At 50.8% G+C, this 23,399-nt stretch overlaps 3 protein-coding genes and 1 non-coding gene across 4 annotated transcripts; all 4 read right to left on the reverse strand.

The window, feature by feature from the left end:
* Positions 1 to 2,238: 2,238 nt before the first annotated feature.
* On the reverse strand, positions 2,239 to 2,323 carry COL26b_014226. The gene has a single exon. It is a non-coding gene; the product is annotated as a tRNA-Arg (tRNA).
* Positions 2,324 to 10,794: 8,471 nt separating this feature from the next.
* COL26b_014227 (uncharacterized protein) lies at positions 10,795 to 11,709 on the reverse strand (the record flags this gene model as incomplete). Its single annotated transcript, XM_053186803.1, has 2 exons — positions 10,795 to 11,160; positions 11,224 to 11,709. The coding sequence occupies 2 exons, from the start codon at positions 11,707 to 11,709 to the stop codon at positions 10,795 to 10,797; spliced, it is 852 nt and encodes a 283-aa protein (XP_053029250.1).
* An 813-nt stretch (positions 11,710 to 12,522) lies between these two features.
* COL26b_014228 (uncharacterized protein) lies at positions 12,523 to 13,926 on the reverse strand (the record flags this gene model as incomplete). The annotated part of the gene is made up of 4 exons (XM_053186804.1): positions 12,523 to 12,721; positions 12,792 to 13,096; positions 13,157 to 13,415; positions 13,472 to 13,926. 4 exons carry the CDS (start codon positions 13,924 to 13,926, stop codon positions 12,523 to 12,525), a joined length of 1,218 nt encoding a protein of 405 aa, XP_053029251.1.
* Positions 13,927 to 16,462: 2,536 nt separating this feature from the next.
* COL26b_014229 (uncharacterized protein) lies at positions 16,463 to 17,378 on the reverse strand (the record flags this gene model as incomplete). Its single annotated transcript, XM_053186805.1, has 2 exons — positions 16,463 to 16,495; positions 16,524 to 17,378. 2 exons carry the CDS (start codon positions 17,376 to 17,378, stop codon positions 16,463 to 16,465), a joined length of 888 nt encoding a protein of 295 aa, XP_053029252.1.
* Positions 17,379 to 23,399: the final 6,021 nt, after the last annotated feature.

The raw sequence follows: 23,399 nt of genomic DNA on the forward strand, positions 1-23,399 counted from the left end.
CTTCTTGAGTGTTTCTTTCCATTCCATCACCGGAGCAAATGAGCAATGTTCCGTAACATCCCAATTCGCTCGCGGGCAATCATCTAATCACTGCCCGTTGGGCTCTCCAAGACTCGTCCCCACTGATGCTGCGATATCAATCACAAGATCCACCACAGCTGATGCTGTGGTCAGCCGTGCTTTTTATTTTCGGAATGGAGGCCTTTAAAAAGGGAGATTGCAGACCTGTGGCATCGGCCAACTCGAGCTGAAGTCGCCCGGAACAGCTTGGCCGCTTTTTTGGTTATCCCGTTTCTTGCTTCAAAGGGATGACGTCGCGAAAGCCCGAGGTACTTTCAGGGATTTGACGGGCATTATGATGAGAAAGGCCCTGGCCTGTGAGGTTTGGCCACTCCAGGAAAACCCGAACAGAATGCTGAACTCTAGACTCCGACTGTTGGCGACGATCATTTGTTTGCCAGAGAAATATCATAATGGCCATCAAACACCGGGCCGAACAGTAAGACGCGGGAGATCGTTCCTTGATGGCAGTGACGGTATTTAATGACTTCACAATGTCCCGGAAGTAGTCCTAACCTCTGTATTTGATGGCTTCAGAAGATCGTGGAGACAACTTATGGCCTTGCCCTCCTGATCCCATAACTGGAGTTCGAACGTGGAACTCGTACTTTAATACTTGGTGTTTGAAAATCTAAACAGCTTTAAACAAATTTTGCCCTTCTTTTCCCGGGCCGATCTCTTGAACAGAGGCGCACTTGTACGCTGGTGGATGGCTAGTGTATTATCGTCCGGGTCTTCGAATCTCAGCGACTTGGGAGGCCGACCTCCCAAAATCCCAGCAGATTGAATTTCATGTGATCGTTAATGCAGCTAATTATTTGGCCATTCGCATGCTGGATATTTACTTTCACTTTCATCACCTGGACTTTGGTTTCTGGATGGAGAGTCACTTTCCAAAAGGCCTGTCGTGCCAGGTGGGCCTTTAAGGCTGCAGCATCTTGAAGGCCGGACAAGACAACGCGATCAGCCAAACAGAAGGCGATAATCTCTGGATGTAGGTAGACCATGATTTGACAAAGCTGCATCCGGGATGGGACCTGGTGAAGTGAGATCTGGCAATCGTGTTCAAGGGGGTGTTCACGATACACGAACTAATTCCCTGAGCTATCTAAAGAGAATTGTTTGGTGTTGAGACTACTGCTGACTGGGAAGAACCTGGTTGCTACACAGTTAAATGCACACATTCGTTCAACGTTCGGCGCGTTGCCTTCGGCGCTCTTCGGTCTTGAGCGCCGAGCGGGGCCGGATGGTGGGTCTCGGAATGCGTAGCAAGGAGATGCAGGCCACGAAAAATACGAGCTTGCAAACTGCAAAGCCATGAATGCTTCCCTCCACGAGCTAGGTTGATAGGAAACGTTCAAAAATCTTTATCTCGTGAGGGATCTGCGTCTCCGAGGCACCCAGAGAGGAATGGGGAGGCACAACGCTTGACATCTGTTCGACCAAATGTCTCTCAGAGGTTGCATTGTGTCCAAACCTGTCACCACCTCGTCTCTAACATTGACGGATGTCTTTCTCATCAATTACCAACCCTAAACGCACGGCACTGCATCGTGCGTCGCCCGTCGCGCCACAATCGCTGCGCGACTGTTTGTTTCTCACGAACAACCGACACCGTAACGCCGAGACGACCAACCTCAACCTGCCATTCAAACGGCCATTGGTCTATCAACTGGCCAACAGGAAGATAAAAGACACTGATTTCATCCTAAAATGAGATAAGCTCCATCGAGCATGATGGTTGACCGTGCAGGCGATCCGTAGGGAATTCCCGCGCAGTTGCTCCACGTTGCTTAAGTATTGGGCAGTTTGAAGATATTTCGATGTGATCTCAAAAAGCGTGGGGAATGCAAACAAGACCCGGAGGAAGGGTGCACCGGCCCTTGCAGCTTCAGCCTCGCCCTCGGCATCCCCGACCTACTGTTGGAATCCAGATCTGACGGCGGCATTAAGAACACCACGGCTTTAGCTTGTCCTTTGTGGAACGCAGAGGCTATACTGTCTAACAACGCATACTGCTGCGCAGCCATATTTAGAGGGTGTAGATAGAGCAAAGGGGGCCCTTATCTTTCTTTCGGCCATCTCATCACTTCACACTGGAATTCACACAAAGAACTAGAAACAACAAAATAAAAACAAGAAGAGAGTGCTTGGAATCCTATAACTCAGCTTCCTGATTGACCAACGCGGGTCTCGAACCCGCAGCCTTCAGATCACTGTATATCAGTAGAAGTCTGACGCGCTACCATTGCGCCAGTCGGCCGATTTCATAAGTTGATTGCTTCGCAGCTCCTGTGGGAATAGGAGCGGGCAGCACCCCCGTCACAGTGCCGAGGATGACGATGGAACCCGCAATGCAACCGTAATTCCGGTTTTGCTCCTGGCCAGGACGACTTTTCGGCGGTGACGTGACGCGCCTACAAGACGAGTCCCCGCCAAAGCCTGGCCGCCGATATCAACCCTCCGTCTAACTCCAATAATCCTTCAACAGCGAATCGAAATCTAGCTGACAGCAAGTACGATTAATCACATTCACGTAGTTTATAAACAGCTCAAGGTTCAGAGCACAAACCTGCAAGCCTTTTAGATGGTCTGAATGCCCGGCCATGCGTGAAGAAAAACCGTAGAGCTTGCAACTTGCGATGCCACACCAACCCCAGCTCTCCTACTTCTTTGCAGTTTTCTTCCAAGATTTTCTGTTCTCATGCCACCACGCTCGAAGGGGAAATTAGGCGACACTGGAACACGAAATAGGAAATCAATCTCAAACCTCGTTTTGGTGGAAGGGGCTCTCTACTCCAAATCGTTAGTCGGGAGAATCAAAGTCCGCTAAGATAAACCATCGAATGCTTTTCGCGAATGACATTCATACATACAGTCAATGAATCGTGAGCTCGCTCCTCGGTGATTTGTTAGTTACTTCAACAGGCTTGAAGACACGCACGCTGAATGCTCTTCCGGCGCCCCCGTCGGTACCTCTTCACCGTAGTTTTGATTGAAGGGCATCTTAGCTCGGGCAACTCTGTGACAGGTCATGACCGGTCCGCGTCCTTCTGCTCAGCGGTGCCCTGGCAATTGCACCCTCCGGACAAGTTTTCCCCCCTACAGCACGGTGTGAGGTTGACAACGTCACAAGAGATTGTTCGTCATCGTGAAACCTGCGAGAAAGCTCCGGCCTCTTTCCCAGGTCAGTACATGGGGGCGCGACTCAAACTAGGGGTCACGGTGAACAGGTGTCGTCGAAGACGAGGGACCTTTAGGGACCTTTGAGCAAATGTAATTGCCATGAGATCAGACGACCGGGGAGGTTGCCTGCTGGCGTCATGGAAGCAGGATGGTCAATCAATTGGCTGGCGTCGTATTAGTCATCCTCGATCTTCACGATTGCGAATAATCAGAAGAAGCGATCTGCCTGAACTTTGGTGGCGTACCGTTGGCAAGGTGAAGTGCAAGTGCTGATGCATGGGCTCCGCAACAAATAACGTCATGTGAATACCGATTCAGGCAAGACTTGACTTGCCCGCTGAAGCCAGCACAGACACTGTTCACGTGGGTTGGCTCAGTCTCGAGAACTGCCCCTCAGAAATCCCCCACGGCGAAAGCTCCCACTTCCCCAGCTACCGCTTTCCCTTAAGGGCGCGAGATGCATGACGCCAGTGCCGAATTCGAGTGAGCCTCGACTGAATGTCGAACTGTTCTTTGTGTTCGCGCTCATTCTTGGATGTTTTGAGACGCCAGATTTATGATGTTGATTGAACCTTCCTGGTTGATTACTTTCTAGCCACCGTTTATCCACAATGTATCAACAGCCACAGCCACAGCAAAAGCAAAAGCCTCAACGGTCAGCTCGAATATCTCTCATATCAAGCAAGGTTACATACAGATCAATCGTCGACCGCATCACCTACTGCACATGAACTTGGTCGCGCCCTGTTGCTCTTCAACAGCTACTGGTGGTTGTGCGTGGTCCGACTCCATGGCCAGCTGCGCCATAGGGATCGCAATGTTTGGGGGCTGCGTCCTGTGCGCAAATCGCCCTGCGGGAACTTCCATTTCTGCCCGCCATCTTTGTGCATGGTCACTACAGGACCTTTGATGCAACAACAATAGAGGGGAGGAAGATGGTAAGTCCCGATGCTCCGGATGGTCCCGAACGAGAGCTGTCACTGATCAGACTTGCGCTGTGCAGATTTTATGGTCTAACAACTTCAGGGCATCTACGTCTTTGCCGCGGCTTTCGAGTGTCTCGGACGCTGGTCGACTGAGACCCATTGGCCCTAGTACAAGATGAACATCCTGGACAGGGTATGATGAGGTGGACTGAGCCTGCTTCAGCTACCTTGGTGGTGTGCTGTGCCGGTTCTCAAAGCTAAAGCGGAAGAACTTCACGGCGTGCATATGCTACTTCGCGAGAAGAAGACTGACGAAGAAGAAGTCGGAAACAAAAGCTTTCTTGGATGGTCTGAGGCTTGATTCACCTGCTTCTTATGAGCTGTGACATGGTGATATATATGTTTGATGATGAAACGAAAGCGTGTCATTTGTTGGTACTCAAGTCGATTTCGTGCTGCATGCTCATCGATTCTATTCATTCCTCAACTTGGACTCAATATTCCTTTACAGAACACCGAATACTCAAGCCAAAAATACCGCACTAAATCCAACCGAACCAAATTGCTATCTGTCGTGCTTCAAGCAGTGGGTAAGCACTCACAGCCCACATTGAATAACGCTGGACCCCGTGGGCGGAGAGTGTGTTGCGGCGATTGCGCTATCACAGCAGGTCTGGAAAGTCGCCTGGTCTGCCGTCTCGCAAAAGCTTCCCGCCAGCTTGTCGCCTGACCCTTTGCAGCATTTTTGAATAGCCGCGTAATCAGGCGACTTGCCTTGTATTGAACCGACGATGCAAGCGCATGCACCAGCGACAGTGCAGGTTCCATACAGGAGCAACAAGCCGACGTAGGTGAGGACCTTCATGCTTGAATGTCGGAACGCGGCGATCAAGATTGCTGTTAGCCGAAAAGAATTCTGAGCCAACTAAATGGATACATACCTTCAGGGGAGATATGAACGAGTTAGATGATAAAGCCAAGCGATACTAAGGGTTGCTTTCTAAACTCAATAACTACGAGAATATACGTAGACATATATACACTTTTTCTACTCATGTTCAAACCCTAGGAAGGTGCATATGGAGATGCCACGGACTCGTAGCAAAAGTAACCGACTTAGACGACACTGTGGAGCGAATCAGGCAGTCTCTTACATTCTATTAAGGTTTTGAGTTTCACACTTATTAACGACCCTGACTCGTCCTTGTTCACAAAACGAAACCGAGTGGATGCGAGAGCGAATGTTAGTTGATGAAGGCCTCATAAACTCTACAACGCTGAGCCTACGGAGTCGCCGCTGGTCAGAGGTTGCCTCAAGTCTGCTTTCTTCCCGACGGCTTTAGATCAATCGTGTAAATGCAGTCTAACGAATATTCCGCAACATTGTAACGCTGCAGACAGAATATACCACGTCACCTAGCTCCGTCTCTTGATTGCCACGTTTAGGACATGTTGCGAAAGCCCACTGCCTCGTGTCCGTACCGTACATTATGCCCAGCATAAATCAAGTCAGATGCAACGTGGCCTCGATGAAAGGGTACGATCCCTTACCGGAGGTCCAGGTTTAGAAACCATGTCGCACTAGCCCCACCGGCTCATCATTATAGCGAAGGATGAAGAACGAGTAGATCAGCAACCCCACTAGATCGGTGGTGGCACGCTCGATGGACGGCGCGCCGCGCGCGGGCAAATTGCCGCCCTTCATTGCTACAGTTGGTTTTTGAATTAGCCGACTCTGTCTTCGAGCTGGGCTCTCTTAATGCCGACTTCCCTGCACCGACTCCCCTGTGGGCAAACATACCGAGAGAAATATCGACGAATAGTTTAGGTTCGAAGCTATGATTCAGTGATTGGAGATGTTTAAAAGCTGAGATTGACACCTAAAAGTACGTTTGCGGCTCGTTGCTAGGCTTAACAGGAAGAAATAGTACAATGGTACAGCGCTACTAACCGATCAATCAAGTCAAATCGAGGGGTCTGATTTGACTGTTTGGTCTAAAAATCACGATCGGTTTGGCTGTTTGGTTTATGTGAACTTGATTTAATAAACTTAATCGATAAAGGAGCTTCGTAGCGTAGTAGTAAAGTACGCCGCAGGCGCGGCTTTTTTTTTTCGTCGACCCACTTTTCTAGGCCGTGGGTTCGAGAACGGCGGGGGCCGGGCTTTTTAGCCCGGCTAATGGGGCCGCGTTCGGGGCTAGGTGGGGCCGGATGACCCAGGCTAGGGCGGGGCCTCTGGGTTAATCCGTGGCCTCCGATTAGTCCGGAGACCGGATTATATATAATCCGGGCTAGCGCCGATTTCATCAAATCGTCTAAATCTAGGGCGATGATAACTTGATTATTTGCTTCGCTGAATAGCCTTGGTTTGATTAGCTGATTGATTGATTTGTTTGATTCGACTTGGTCGGTTAGTAGCGCTGCAATGGTATATTAAGTCGAGCGTTATTTATTGGCGACCACGTATACTAGGACGAAACTGTGAGGCCTGTTATCCTTGCCGTCACCATCAGCGAAGTCGACGGTACCAGATGTCGCGGTCTCTCGATGGACTATTGGAATTCGAATGAGACATCCTTAACTATCGTCAGGATTAGATCCATGTAGTCTTTGTGGCTTTCGGAGTGCGATATATCTGTGGTTGACCCGGTCCTGTGGCATAGCTACAGCTGTTTTTCACCAGAGACCGAAGATTGGCTGCTGGCGCCCTCTGTCGGTTGCTACCTCATCGACGACTCCATGACGCCAGTACATAGGTATGCGGTGTACAGATGATCAAATATTTTTTTGGCTAATGCACACTTTATTTAAGCGAACAAGAAATTCAATGGGAACAAAATTGGAGAAAATCTGGCTACTCGATGTGCTGGCGTTAGGCCGCAGTTGAGCTATAGATGCTCGCACTGTAGCGGGTGGATTCGTCGCTGTGCCTTGAAGTCGAAGGGGCCAGGGTGTAGACCAGAATGGGAAATTACGGTGATTGGCCGGATAAGATGGCAGGGTTGGCAGCGGGAGAATCAGAACGCTCTGACTCAGAGCGTAGTATCTAGCAAAATAGATCGTGGTGATGCGGATCATGGAGATAGAGAGCAACACTGAAATTATTGTAGCAATGTGTATTAGCCAGTGAGGGCGAGCCTCCTGGAAAGATTCACGAGTACATGGAGAGGCGCCAAGTTGACTGGATCTTAGTCCAGTACTTGCGGGATACCCATGGGGTGGGAGGGGAGACAAAGTTGAGCGGTTGCAATTTGCAACCTTGATGCCTGCTACCAGCAATGACTCCGTCGTGATCACGACACGGACGAGGAGGCGAAGGACTCAGTAGATTTTGAAGGTGAATAGAATACCGTTCTGGCATTCGCGACAGAGAAGATTGAGTGCACCAGATTCCAACGAAAATGATGATATTCTTTTGACGCTAGGTCTGCATGAGTGTCTTCACACAGGAAACCGAAACAAATGAAGGCGCCACGAAAAGCCCTTCGACATAACACCGCTTGGGGACAGTATGGCTGAGAAATGGAAGTAGTCTGCTGAGTCCCCCGTCAAGGCACCAATCTTATTCAGGGGATGACGGCAGCTCGATCTGCTTCTGTAGCATGTACCTATGTATTGGAGTCTCCTTCCATGGCTCTTTGCATACAGCGCATAGACTGAAGCTGTCCTCAGCCAAAAGAGTTGGTAACAGCCAGCATTCATCGCACTTTGAGTGGCCTTTTGACGGGATCAGAGTTCCGGAAGTCGCATTATTGGAGGACAGGGCGTGGAATCACTTACCGCAGCTAGCGATTCCCATTGGCTTGTCGTCACAAAGGCACACGGGGCACCTGTCCTCAGGGTAGACGAATATGACAGATTGGTCCTTGTTGCAGCATATGGGATTGTGACGGTAGCAGGATCGACACAACCGCTACCCGCCAAGTCAGCCAAGCTTCCGGCACGGACTTGGAAAAGGGTAAGGCGGGGAGTTGGGGACAACTGACATGGCCACAGAGCTTGAAGAGGTAAGGCTTTGAGCCTAGCGAGTACTCGCAGCCTTCGGGCCGATCCGGAGTTTGTTGTGGAGGGGAGTTGTCGGCACTGGCACTGGGTCCACTCTGGTCGCTTGTGTGGTCATCTTCGAGACGTTGGTGATCGTTGACTGTAGTTTCGGGATGTGATTCGTTGTCTTCGTCGAGCTCGAGTATAGGTGACATTGCATCACGAACGTCGTCGGAAAATGTGTAGCCGCGGTCAGGCATCGTGATGCGAAGCATGCAGTCGAATAACTCGCGGGGATTGAGAATGTGGCAAATGGATGATCGAAAAGCCGTCCGAGTAGCGGGTGCGACAAAAAAGGAAATGGGAAAATACGATTGTCGGGGCAGCGTTGGGGCAAAGAGAGTGGCGTTCATCTGGGACTTTTGATTTTGGAACCAGATTTGGGCTGCCCTGAAGTCAGTGGAAAGCGTCGCCCAAGTTTCTGGGAAGTGTACACCACCGAGGAACCTGACTTACCCTGAAGACGAAAGGTGGATAACCGGGAAGGAGTGTTAAGTGGTGGCTACCTTATGGTTTCGAAGCATCCGACAGAAGGCACTGTCTCGCGTGCTATTGCAACCTACGGGGCAGCCATTTCCCAGTGAGGTTCTGGATGAGAAGGAGAGGCGTTGAAAGGCAGGAGTGACCTTGGGTTGAATGGAAAACTGAGAGAAAGAAGACTGCACCAATCGGAGAGAGAGCATCCGTCTGACGGCATTTCCGGAAAGCATGTCTCGCGACGCACAGGCAGCAGCCCCTTTAAGCAGCTACACCAGCTCATGGGGCCAGTCTCTATCCAGGTGTCGAGCTTCTGCCCCTTTCCCGTGCTGCACAGATCATGCTGAACTTCAAATCAGATAGATACTGGGTTGCCCGCCGTTGACTTGTAGGAAAGAATTGCCTCGGCTTCAGATGGGAGGCAGCTCCACAAAGATTTGTCTCAGAGGTGACCGCTATGGACCCAACCCGGGACCCAACCCGGTGCTGGACCCACTTTACCCGAGCCTTGAACGGCTTAAGGTATACACTAAGACGGAGCTGTGGGGCGTCGTGCACCGAATCGCGGCCGCCCGTCTGAGATTGCTGTTGCCGTCTCAGTAATACTCAAGGACCGCATTCTCAAAACCTTGTATCTGCAGAGTCATATGCCAATATCAATGGGTGTTATTTTTACCTAGAATGCGCTGTCGATAGAAAACTCACCGATGACGAAGCCGCACACGCAGGCACGGCAGGTAGCCAGATCGTCAATACCTATATATATGAATGTGCGGGCACCAACAGGCACATATGACCATACCCATTGGAAAACTCGGGATCCTGTCCGCTCTCCCATAGATAAGCTAATGAGGGGGGGCTCATCTAGAAGAGCAGGATCCCAGATGACTCAGCACGCGAAACGGTGCCCGTCTGTGTCTCCACCTCTGCGCCGCCGCACCGTCCTCCGTCCGTAACTACTTCTATCCGCCCACCCCCTTCCCCTCCCCGACGAAATCGACCTTCTCTCACGCCCCCGCCATCTTCCTCCCTGGACTTCTCAACGTCGCCTCACTTTCACCTCCACCCACCTCCCCCAAGACCTTTTCGTTATGCTCGATTTCCTGCGAGGGATGGCTGGGCGTGAGGGGCCTACGTGTTAGGCCGCCGGGCCTCTGCGTCTCTCTTCTTTACTCTCCCCGACCCTTCCTGTTATTTTTCCTTCTGTTGGGGTTCGGGCGCCACCAGGTGCCCACGGCTGTGACGCCACCCGGCCCCAGGGTCTTCCAGTCTCCGCCAGCCAACCCGGCCCAGCTAGTTCCTTCCACAGACATCACCACCACTTCAATACAGTGTTATTGTTCTCTCACACCTTCTTACATGTCTTCTGGTTCTCTTAAGACACGCTTGAGTCCCTCACTCTCAGTTTCATTACCTCGCCCTTTTCGCTCCTGCACCGTTTGCGCCATGGCGGATCGAACAACAAGTTGTGCCTGTCGTGGAATTGGCCGGAGCTTAAACTGCTTCACGCTTAAGGCAGTGATCAGCAGCAGAACCTGCAAAGCAGATAAGACGTAATCTTGCGACAAAACTCCTTAATATCAACTATGTACGGAGTAGTGGTAGACGGACGTACGGAGCCCAACCTCCAGTCTCAGGGACCACTTGGAATCCCTGATTATCGCACCTCGCCCCTCTTCCTCCACAAGATTTGGCATGGACCGGCCGCACAACCTTCGTCACAATTGTTTGCCTTTCTTTGAAATAGTCGGCCACTCACTCTACTAAGGCCATAATAAAAAATGATTTGCTTACTGCAATACGTATGTTCGCGGTTCCCTCCCATGTGAAAATTACCATCCTCGCGATATGATAGGTTCCCTAGCCCTCAATAAGACGCTATACCCCCAGCTGCGACTTGCCGTCATGTTCACAACCCCGCGGACTTCCTCGCCCTTAACGTAATATACACATATGGTGTGTTCTTCCTTTCCTTCCCCCTTCCATCATCGGCAACCTCACGAACATAAGTGCGTCAGCTCGCCCTGCATTCCCTGCATTCTTCTAGCCTGCACCCGACGGCCGAGACTTGATGAGTCCGTGGCGTGGCTATCGGCGGGGCCTACTGCTGCGATGTCGACGAGCTCAGGTAAATTTCCCTGGGGACGATGTGCGACTCAGGCCACGCAGGCTGGTCATTCGAGAGGATGCCTGGGGGCGGTAGTGCTAGTCCGCGGCTATGGTTCAAGTGGATGCCACCGTAGATATGGTAAGGGACGACGTTCGGGTTCTCGTCCTCTGGTGGAGGTGGGTATAGCACCCCGTGGGGGAAGTGACCGTTGATGACACCAATCGGGACGGGAGGGGGGCCATGGGACGCCGCCGCGTGGCTACCAGAAAGGTGATTAACGGGTGTAGCAGGGTACTTTGACCAGTGCGGACAGTCCTCAAACACGCGGTCCGTCGTCAGAACTAACGTTCGGCTCGTCTGTGACATAGATACTAAGTATCAGTGATAATGTGTAGGGAGAGATTGATCATCTAAATTTACCTTTGGGTCGTCGCGGGGGAGACATCCACACCAGCCGTAGAGGGTAAGGTTCCGGATGTCAATCAGATGGTGGAAGTTGGGCTTCTTGGAAGGCTGGGGCCCACGCTGGGGAAACCAGATGTAGATCTGAAGGTTGGCGGCCTTGACGAAGTCAGGCTGTTTGTCGCTGCGGAAAACGGCGTCGTATAGGCGAGCGAGGTCGGCCTGGTCAGCGAACTGCCAAACGTTCGGCAGGTGGCACTTGGCGGGGTCCCTGAAGTCGAAAGTGTTGCCCACGGCTCTAAAAGGAGAGACCTTCAGACGTTGCTCCTTCTCAGTAGCGGTGGTGTCGAGGAGATCGATGAAGGTTCTGAGGGTATTGTGACCAGGATCGTTATGGGGGAGGATACCAGGCTTGACCAACATAGGGCGGATAGCGCAAAGCATCATCTCCTCGGCCGGCTTCGGGTCACCCGACAGCTTGGGATTTGCGGTAGCAGCATACATCGTGCCTGGTTCGTGGTTGTTGAGGAAGGAAGTTGTGCCTTTGGATGCTCCCCTAGCAGTTGATAGCGACTGGGAGCGGTCGGTTGATACGTGCGAAGGAGAGAGCTGCTGGCTCGGCTGGGTAATGAAAATCGGTCGAGGGATGTGGTGATGTAGGAGGAAGAGAAGAGAAGGCGCTAGATGCTAAATTGCTAGCTGGAAGGAGGGGCCTTGGAAGCAGCCTGCGGTCTTGAAAGAGAAGGAGCGGCCTGGCTGGATGAGGAATGAGGAAACAGCTGCCTTCCTCTACAATAGGATGAAAGAAGGCAGTAGCAGATTGGAAAGCAGCTACCTAATGAAGTGGATCAAAGGAGGAAATCTCATCAAGTGCTTGGATTCCCAGATGCTGGCTATTGTTCCCAGGTCTTGCTCTGATGTGCATGCATGTGGAAATTCGAGGATTCACTACTGCTCCAGAAGGGGTGGAACAGGAAGCCCAGAAGACCATCTTGGTAAACAAGCCTCCTCGAGATGGCGGCCAAAAACAGGTAGTGCGCGTCGTAACAACCTTAATATTCTGCTCAAGCTGTTTATAGACTAAGGCAGCAACAATACGTCCTAATATTTCGGAGCTTTTGCTCTCAACAATATCATGACCATCCCAATAACCAGAAGCTGCAAATCAAAATAACAGACCCAGAGCTGTAGGACACAGATAAAAAGGTCGTAAGTACTCTTATGTTCCTATGAGTGGAAGGGGGCATGGCTATATAATAGCGTCCACCGCGTCGTCCTTGATTCGCACTCCGCGTCTTCTATGCCTCATCCTGACACTCAAACTCTCTTCCACTCCACGTAACGCTCCTTGCTCGAAACTCTTCCTCCGAGAAGGCGATCAAACTCCTCCTGAGCGCCCGTCTGTCCGGGCCTCAGCTTCAATCTGAACGGCCACTTCTCGATCACAGTGTGGCTTCCCTTCATCGCGGCTCCAACCAATTGAGCACTCTGGCAGAACATAAGCTTCGCAGCGTGCCTTGGAGTGTAGTTACTAGTTAGCATACGCCGCAAAAACGCACAGCAAACAGCTCCACCACGCTACTTACCGGTCAAAGACGTGGTCATAAGTTGGGACACAATCCCGAGCAGCCATGATTTTGAAGATTGTGGTGTCGTAATAATTGAGCGGTCTTCCGCTGGGCGATAGGTACTTGTGAATGCGCTTCATCACCATGCCATCCGCCTTCATGTCTGTAAGCCTTTCCATTTCGGTGGCATTCTCATCCACAGCGTTCATGAACAGTGTGATCAGCGTCCCGTGGGGGTCGACGAGAGGGCTTTGAAGGAGGGGAATCATCAGGTTGAGCGTGTGATGGATGCCGAGATATCCGGCATCGGAGATGTTGGAGACCTGTACGAGAGATGTTAGCTGAAGATTTTCGCCGTATTGTAGGTGTTAATGTCTACTTACCTCAATCCGGCTGAAGGTGCTGTTCTCCAAGAACCTGGGAAGAGCAGATGCATCCACTTGGAACAGTCTAAATGAGGTCTGCGAGCTTGAAAGACGACGGAGAAATGCCCGAAGTACCGTACGAAGGCTGATGAAGAGCTTGCCGTAGATGTCGGCGGTCGCAGGCCCGGTCTGAGTCTCTTGGACGTCCTTGGCAGACCATCCATTGAGGGGTTCGGCATTGTCGTACATGGGCCAACTCGCTTCCTGGTAAATGGTTCTAATGCTTGTTAGCCACATATTCCATTCCTCTGATGAAGAAAATCTGTTACTCACGGGTTGGGGTGCCGAAAGGCATCACGCGCAGCTCCAAACGGAAGCAGAAGTCTGTCCTCGCGGAAGCGTGTTAGGGCGATTTGATGGGACGGGGACTGGAGCAGAAGGTGACGATCACGATAGTCCTTCCTGCTCTCGGCGAGGGTGACGGCTTTGCGAATCTCATGTGCCCGATTAGCCGTCAGGCCCTTGGGGGTGTCCGTGAAGGACAAGAGGTCGTCCCACGCAGACCTTTTCAGCACGAGTCTCAGCGACCGCTGGCCGAACGTCCAGGTCTTTGCTTGGAGGGTGTCAGCACCCTTTCCCTTCAGCTTGTGGCAGACCTCCTCGAGGACTGGGCGGATGCGATGCTGCATATCGAGGTCGGATTTGCAGAGGAGGGCAGAATACCAGACGTGGATGATGCAGTCGGCCGCAATGTCGACATCGTCCACTACGAGACTGATGAGAAGCATGATGACGTTCCGAGCGACAATATTCAGATCACAGTCGTTTATAGTCACCTCAATAGGCTGAGTGTAGCTATCGGGGAGTTGGGCAATGGTCTTGACAACATTTCGAAGGTCTCCGGAGGCTATGTGTGGTAAGTCAGACTCATCTCAAAGCTCGCAGATTGTGGTACTCATCGGCAAACAAGAGGCGCAACTGCTCATTGTAGGAGACGCCTTCGATTGCGCCAAGTCGGAGTACGTCAAAAGCTGGAACGTTGCCCCAAAGGTAACTCCCAGCTCCATAGGTCACCTGCGGAGGACCATTCCCGATGAAGGCCGGAGCTCGATTCTCCAAGACCCAGTCAGGCTGCCAGCTCTCCCTTCCAAGGTGAGATTTGCAGTCGGGTTTGTGCATAGTCCAGTGAGACTTCTGACACTCAGGGCCACAGTACTGGAGGAAGGCTGGGTTAGCAGATAGAGACGAGATCTTTCCATGGAGAATGCGGTGCCCACTGTGACGAGAAGGCAGTTCTTGCAAGCGAACCTGCCAGTGTTGTTGCATTTGGTTTTGTCTGGCGCTCGGTTGGCGCATATTGGCTGGAAAGTCGCCATTGTGTTGTTATTGTCACTAAGGTTGAGGTGCTGTTTGCAAGAAGCGGAACCTGAATTCTTTTCAAAAAAAAAGTTAGCTGCCCTGCTCATTTATCTGATTCCATGAGTTTCCAGGCGGCTGATGGAATTCGTGAAGGCAGGTGCACTTGCCCGTAAAAGGCTCCTGCCTCCACTATACAAACGCTCGCTTGCTATACAAACGGTGGAGTGCGAACCTGAGGCCTTACTATGAATTTGATTATCAATCATAATGTATTGGAAGAGAATCGGTGAGATCTTATGAATACAAGGATTCGTGTCTGCTTTGTTGAGCAAGTCACTGAACTGTCCAGGCCTTGCTGGATAGTAGTTATTCGAAGGCCTTCTACTATCGTGAAGAAAGGCATATTTTGCTGTTCTATAGCTATATATAGTCTGCAATAAAACAGAATTCGTCTGTTATCTCAGTGTAAAAAGCTTCTGCAAACGCGCGGGTCGAGAAGGAAACGAAAGTAACAGAGAAGAGGCTACCTGCACTATTCCCGAGCCTAAGTTATTATATAATCTCATCCTAAGACATACCATCACTGCACCTGCCTAATCCAAAGTCAGACCAAGTGACGAATTAAGACGGAGTAGCGGGCACTAGAAGAACGTGATCAGAAACCCAGATAGGTTCAGCACAGGTGGGTATCGGTAAGGACCTGATATGTGTTGGTAGATATGCAGTGGTAATAAATAGCTCCTTTCCTGCCAAGGCGTGTACGTGTACTGCCCGGGCGATCACCCAGATAAAGTCTGGCTGCGCATGGCAAAGAGGCTGGAACACCATTGGTGAAACGCTTCAGTGTATGACCCCATTCTGTTGCCAAGTAATGGTTGATAGTTGCCTCTGTGGCCTTGGAAAAGAACATTCAACGCCATCTTGTTTCTTATCCTGCTGCTGCTCCCAGCCATAACGAGGGTGTCGACGAGGAGAGAAAGACGACATTAGACTAATGATGTCCGGTTTGCGATGGAGGAGAACCCCACAAATTGTAAGACGCAGTGTCCAACTGGCCACGCGCTTTCCTAATTGCCTCCTGGAACTGATGGTTTTGTAACGTCGCCTTCCTGACTGTAGACCCTTCATTGATAGTACAGCTTCTTTCATCAGCGTAAAGACTAGAATTCTCTCTGAAGCTGCGTCGTAAAAACCTTTCGTAGAAAGACTCAAGGTCTTCAGAACGACGTAACCTACTCGGGGCCGACTGAACGTGTTCCTCCACCTGGACATGTGCTCCTAATGCATCAAGAATTTTGTCTGATAATGTCGAATGGTTGCCTAGAGCTTCAGCGGCGGACTCTCGTACGTCGCTGTCCTCGTGCTTGAAGAGTTCCACAAGGGCGGCCATGGTTGCGTCTGATAGATTCCTCTGAGAATACCTTAATACGTCCAAGAAGACTCTTTTATCTCCAGAAGCTCTCAAGGCGCGATGCAACACTCCTTCTGGAATCTCTGATTCTCTAATGAACGTTGATGATCTTGTGATGCTTCTCTCAAACAGCACCCAGTCGAGTAGTTTGTCTTCCATGTCCTTTCGAAGTTTATCCGGTAATCTTAGTGCCTCATTCAAGCAATGCATGACGAGGCGTTGATGTGCTGGTCCCAAAACATCGACAGGCTCTTGCTCAATCTCTTTGAATAAGTGCTCCAGCTCATCTTCGCCTTCTTCCTTTGAATGTTCACTTAAGAATCCAGCAACGAAACGCCACATAATATCGTACCGTCCAGTGTACTTATTTCTTCTGAGAAACTCCTTTGGAGAGACTTTGTAGCTTTTCTCCCGGCGATTCAAATCAACACATTGTAGCGTTTGTTTATCCAACCACATTCGCACAAAGTATTTGGCAGCAAAGTACTCCTAGAAGGTCAAGTGTAGAAAATGATGGCTTCGGGTAGCAGGGTCTGCTGACCCATCCGATGTCCTCAGAAATGAGAGTCGTCCCATGGTTTCATAGACTGGCAAGCTAGTTTGCGAAGAACGTACAAACTTTCGAACAGCTTCGCGGTGTACTGACTGGAACTCAATCAGGTTACTGTGCATGCCGCTAAAAGCTAGAGACTCAAGAATATGAATCTCTTGCTTGGTATGGTCCTCAATCTCGGACGAAGACAACGCCTCGATATGCGGCTGTGACTCTTTCAATCTTTTGATATCCTTCCTCCAGAGCCGCTCCACAATAGCTTCATAGACTTGGGTCATCGTCTTGAACCCGCCATTGTTTACCAGAGTCTTGTCCCAAACAATGCAGAGTGCGTCCAACTGAATCGGGATACGGAGGAGGCTTCGCATCAGCGGGCTTTTCTGGAGGAATGATTGGATATTTTCGGATACTGCCAGAGTCGAAACTGCTTCGTGGTAATCTTCCACCTGATCGGAGCGGAAGCCGATTGTTTCCACCTCCAGGTCAGGTTTCTGGAAATCATACGGAAGCGAGACGTGCGGCCGGGTCGTAATGATGACGTTCGTCCGGTTCAGCAGCCCTACAAGAAAATCAAACATGGATGGGTTGCGTTTGTCTAAAAGTTCGGAGATTTCGTCCAGGCCGTCGAGGATGAAAAGGGTACCGCGGGATGTGGAATTCTCCACATACTGTTGTAAGGCGCTGGCCAGAGAGGCGTCGTCTGGATGTTGCTGTAGATAGATATGACGAAGCATACCCGTCAGACCGTGCTTTGGATCGTTCCACGTTTTCAGGTTGTGCAGCAGTACCCAGAGTACGCCAGCAAACAGATTGTTCCACATCTCCTTTTCAACGAAGTCGTGTACGATCTTCTTGCACAGAGTAGTCTTCCCGACTCCAGCACGACCGCGGATCAGTATTCGTCTTGGCTCTTTCATCTGACCGTCGGGTTGCTTGCGCGGCTCAAAGAGCTTTGATAGCTCGACCTGAGAATCTTTGTGTGGCGTTTCAACTTTTAGCCGAGCAGCAAGGGAGAATTGATCCGGCCCGGGCCTTGTGACATCTCCTTCAGGGTCAGGCACCACCTGACGATTTGATCGCTGGAATCGGCAGTCGGTCACTGTAAGAAGACAAGCACCCTGCCTTCCCCGAGCATCCCGCAGACCAGTATAGCGTAAGCGCCACCCACTCTCCCTGACCTCGGGCACTTTCCCTTGAACCAAACCAACGACCCGCTCACTAACACAACGACAGTCCTGGTGTTCTCGAACAACTCTTCATTCTCTTCTCCCAAGCACGCCGAGATCATCGCCTTTCCGAGCAATCGGCGCCGCGTCCCAACCCGATTTCTCTACCTCGGTCCCAAATACGAAGGTCTCCTCGGCAGTTTAACCCTCATGTCGTGGCAGGGGGATCCCCGATTTCCTCGACGAATACCAAAGCCAGCAACAAAGACACTTCCGGTCATGAATAGGCATTCCGTATCACCACTACCAGTGCAATCCCGTCGGCGCCTCCATATGCCACAATCACCTTTCGAATACCCACTGGGAGGCAACTTGCAAGCAGTAAATACATTTTACTTTTCGGATTTTTCCTCCGTGATCCCTCGGATCAATCATTCTGAAGCCCGTGCAGGACCGTTGATCCTTCACCGCGGGACGTGAGACGGCCTCCCTTGGCACATACGTTCAATGCCGCCATCCGACTGAATGACAACTGAGAAATTAATTATGTCAGCCAAGCCCTAGCTGGTCTATTGTTCATGCCTAGAAAGTCATCCTACGTGTCATTCGGCAGAGTTCCGCGATGAGTGGAAGCGAGGTTCAGATTCCGAGACTTCGAGAGAGGCAGGCGCCAAAGCTAATTCATGATGTACGAAGATTATCGTAAAGCCCGGCCATGTGGGCTTTGCTCAGCTCTCGTCTGTCAAAGCTCGTGCTAAGTGAGACACCATCCATTTCCATTTTACGGAGAACGGACCGTTCCTTTCTCTGCGACACTCACTTTTGAAGCCAATCTCATTGACGCCAATGAAGAATGGTCGACAGCAAGCCTCTGCTGCCATTACATATCGCCTCAAACTCATGCTTTCACCGCTTTTTCGTTCGTCCCAGCGCGTCATGCAGCAACATGAACTGAGATACTCCCAGCGCCAGGCCTCACTGTGCCTAACGTAGGCCTTCACGGAAGACGGTATTCTTTTCCATTCTAAAGAGATCAGTAATCATTTTGTCAAGCTGGGGAAGGAAGGTGTTTCTGTGTCAATGTCGTTCTCTATAATCTTACAAGATTACTAACTGGGGCCCACATCCTTATCCGACCAGGCTTGAGAATCACTATACTCATCCTCCTCGATACGCACCGGCAACGCCACGCCATCACGACTCTTTCCTATGTGGTCCTAAAATATTTGTCTTTAGTACACAAGGAGCGGCTTGCACGATCGCGACCCAATGACCAGCGGTTTGGGCCACCAGAAGTCAGAGGCAGAAGACATAGTGACAAGCTGCAAGCAATCTCCATTATGCTCATCATGACCACTTTGCGCGCGGGGAACGCATCAAGGATCTGCATTTAGCTGAGCTATGCTTGATTCATTTTCTTAGTCCCTTCCACTAACATCTCTTCCAGCATCTCAAGCTTTGCAGCGGAAATCCAGACGGTGCTAATGGGAGTCTCTTTGTCCAGACGCATCTCCTGCGAAAGCGCGTCTAGAGAACTGCCACTCTTGATCAAGGAGTTCGCCATACTCGAATTGCATCAGGACACCGGCTGAATTTGCTGCTCCTAAAGGAATCCGATGTTTCCACGAGCTTCGCCATTTAAGATCAGACTTTTCAGCCGATGAGGTCTCTTGCGCTTCAGCTTCAGAACACCTACTACCGAATGTCCGGAGCATCTCAGCGCTTTCCCAAAACGCAGTCTGCAATGTTCCATAAAAACATCATCTTCACAAGTTGGTGTCAAAGTGGTGATGATCTTGCTATTGAAGCTGGAAGCATGCACTTAAGAAAAGGCGTCTTGCGCCCCTCGTTATGCAGCTTACTGAGCTTCGACGAGCGGCAATTTGATGACCTACGTCACTCCCAATACTAACGTGTCGATGGTGCTGATAAGCGCGGCACTATCCTGAATGTGGCGGTTGGGGCCTTTTCTTGGGAATTGCGTGACAGCGCGCGGCGCTACCTAACTAATGGTAAACAAAAGGTAATATCTTTTCTACTGCGAAGAATGAGTTGAAGCCCGTTACTTGCGGTAGGCTGTCCCTGGCATCCTAGCACTGAAACCTTTCGAATCCGTCAGGACCATCCGCGAGACGGGAGCAATTGCGGTGGATGAGCTTCGCGCAGCAGGCGTTTGGCGATATTATCTTGATCGCGAGGCATGGGGTTAGCAACAACCAGCCGATTTGGGCTTGTTCCCAGCAGGAATGCCTCTGAACAGAAGGTCGTCATCGCGCGGGGTTGCTGGCGTGTTGCAATGCATGTGCGCCATATTTCAGTTGCAATTCGGCTCATGAGATACCACGTTGGCGTCGCCCAGGACAGAACGAGTCGAAGTGCTGCCATGTGGTCAGGTGCGCCTCGAAGAACCTTTTTCTCTCGGCACTGGCACCGGCGTTGCGCCCTTTCTCTCGACCGCCAAAGACTAGCAGGCCCATCAGAGCTTGGGGAAGATCACCGTCGCCCATGACGCGGACGTCATCAGGCATCGTTCGTCGCTTTCTTAATGGTGTGGCATAAGATAATGACAGGTGCACACTCTGCGCGATGGTGTCTAGAGGCTAACTTGAAAGGTCGATGAGACGATTTTGGGTCAAGGCGCGAAGATGATTTTCAATCGAAGACCTGGCCGCAAAGTTGGACGAGGAGCTTGCAGTCTAACAGCGTCAGTTACGTCTTGCCTTTGAGACAGTTTGAAGCTTCAAACGCTGGTCAGGCGTCGATCTCCAAAGTTTCTACACGGCGCCGCCGACAAATGGTCCATTGGGTTCTCGCAAGATTTCCTCGTCCTAATGACTCGCCCTGAATCCGAGCGGGCTTAACGGCATTGCCATCTTTGGTCTGCATCTCGCAGGAAGTTTTTCAAGCACTCCTAACGGCTTGCGATTGGGAATCCTGAAACGTAGTCGCTGTGGGCTTCGCCTTGTTCATCGGACTCGTGGCTAAGCTCACCGATTCAGTCGAAAAGACCAAGTCTTGATCCTAGCGGCCCGCCAATTTTCTCAACCGGTCAAGTCATCGCGGTCGTCAGATGCGGCAAATTGATGGGAGGTCACTTTCATTGCGTCCTCTGAAGATGAAATCTTCTAAATGACGTTTATCACCCTGTTCCTGATGAAGGACGAGGCGGCCTGACGCCCGCATCTCGGCCCCGCGTCCGAAAGGGATGCATGTTCAGCCGTTTATGGACTGATATACATGCATGAGTCGCATCGTCTTTCCATTGCATACGGGAACAAATGCAAAGCCTCTCCGCGCCCGATTGAATCACAATATCCCGAGTTCCTGTGCCTGGCCGAAGCTGGTTTAAAGCTGGTTTAAAGCACCCGAAATCGGGATGGACGGACCGATGATTGCCAGTGTGACGAAGAACGCTCGGCGTGGTGTATACGAAAGCATTGTACTTCTACTTAAAACCGCATTTGCTAGTGATATTGTGTTGTCGTTGACGATCAACTCGCTCTTAAGCTCAGGTGGAATACCCCCGATTTCTTCAATCGCACAGTGAATCGATATGTTGAAATCGGCCTTCGGTATTCTGCTGGCTAGGCTCGCCACCATGACGGCCACCCGCGCGGACTTGCGGCGGGTCAAACATCACGCCGACGGCTGCGAGACGCGCTGGTCGCTCGCGGAGGGCTCAAGTTGTACTAGGCCTGTGCCATGATGGTCTTAATTGACTTGGGAAACGCTGGAATATTTCGCAAAGATCACTCTGCACACAACCCTTTTTGTCTATCAACCCCATGGAAAGCTTCTCCTATCTGCTTACTTCAGGGAGTTAACTGCTAGCTTGCTAAGCACGCACCTGAGTTTGAAGCAGATATCAGCAGCTAGACATGCAGAATGTTACGGAAGCAGATATGGAGTCAAAGCAAGATCCTATTATCTTTCATTTAGATCATGTTTGCTTCGGCTCCTTTGTGCCATAGTCGACAGAGCTCACTCGCGTTATTTGGAAACGGGAGCCCCGACTTGTATGGCGCTATTTGTCTGATTCGATGTGTGCGAATTACAGGGGAGATGGGTTGGCATCAGCTGTAACCGACGCCTCGGAAGCAACGACCAACTGTGTCAATAGATCGTGAATTACCTCGAGGAACAATCAATCAAGTCCACTTCCTCGTCATTCGCTCGGGGTTTCGTTGACGCGGCTCCGACGGAGAACGGAAAACCGACAGAGCGTATCGGTAGCCTGCGGAAACAGTTGTTACGGTTTCTGACGTTTCATTATGTTCATACGCCGAGCCGATCGATACATATCTCATTAATTGTTTATCAGCAAAGTGGAACAGACGTGGGCTCGGGGTTGAGCTCGGTTGCACTGATCACAAGCTATTGTGACCTGAGGAGAGGGAACAGGTCGTAATCTCTCCACTGTCTCTCTTGGCTCATCGTAATATTCACATCGAGGTCAATACGCATGTTTAGTGCCGAAAGCGGATCCGGCACTATGAGATTAGAGGCACGATGAAGCGATCAGCTTTGTGACATTTCTTACTCCTTATTCCGGTAGAATTTCATAAGTTCCGCTAGATAGGTGATGTATCCAACTGACCAAGCCAGGCTAACCGCCCAATGTGCTCACTCAAGCAATAGGAGAATGACATATCCCACCTCACGACACGCCGATAATCTTATAGAATGGCTGGTTCTAATCGTAGTTTCGTCAAAGGCCATGCTCACTAGCTTCACAACTCGCGTAGGAAGGTAATCTAACCTTCAGGGGGATGCGTGATTCTTTGTGGCCGATGGTAAATAAACGAATATTGTTGATACGTTTCGACAGAGGGACTTCCTACTCCCCCTGCCAAGCATGTTCCGTCCTCTTGTGCTTTTCCTTTTGGAGACAATGAACTCGGTATGACGTGATGAAGTTCGAGTCGACCACATTGCGCGTTGCTGTAGCGTAGTCTCCATCAACCAATCCGGGTTGTCGAGCATTTGCCCCGGAGATTCACAATATTTATGTGAAGAGAATATGTTCACCCTCGCAAACTGAAAACGTTTAGAAGCTGCCGAAAGTCGTCGAATATTGGTACAGAAACCCCGAAATGCGCAGAAATCAGAGAGCAACCTCAGACGCAGGCACTCGTGAGCAGGTGCAGTGGTCGGCTTGACGAGGCGCCATGTCACATAATCCGATCATCATCAAATAGCAGCACAACGACTGTCTCCATATTGAAACAAAAGTTCATGTTGTCACTTACGACGAGCCACAAGCTACCTATTCTACAAACAAGCCGGTACAACTTCAAGCAGACAAAGCAAATAACCTTCCGGGTGTTCTACTATTTAACATGTCTTCATCCTAGCAAGAGTCTATCAGGGTGGTGTCAGCACCTCGGGCCACGATCTTGGACAATTACTTGCGAAACTTAAAGTAGAACAGCGTCTAGACCATGAGGCATCATGTCAAACAAGTATTCCATCCCAGCAGCGAACCTATTGCCGATGAAGCTCCTCTTGTCGGACGGGCATGACACAAATGGGCTCGAACACGATGCGATGTCATCAAAGTCTTGGACATGCCGCCAGGTTATACCCTATAATATCTTCACGAGACACTTGTGAGTTGTTTGCCACGGGTAGAATGTTTGTTTGTTTGTTTGTTTGTTTGTTTAATATTTAACGCCATGGCGGCAAGGGCGCGGCCGCCCTTGCGGCAGACCTCCCGAAGGGTATGTGGCGTGGAGGGCCGCAGGCTCTAGCTATATACTCTGTAGTACACGC

The sequence above is a fragment of the Colletotrichum chrysophilum genome, assembly GCF_026319265.1.
Source record: "Colletotrichum chrysophilum strain AFK26 chromosome Unknown scaffold_312, whole genome shotgun sequence".
NCBI classification, from domain to species: domain Eukaryota; kingdom Fungi; phylum Ascomycota; class Sordariomycetes; order Glomerellales; family Glomerellaceae; genus Colletotrichum; species Colletotrichum chrysophilum.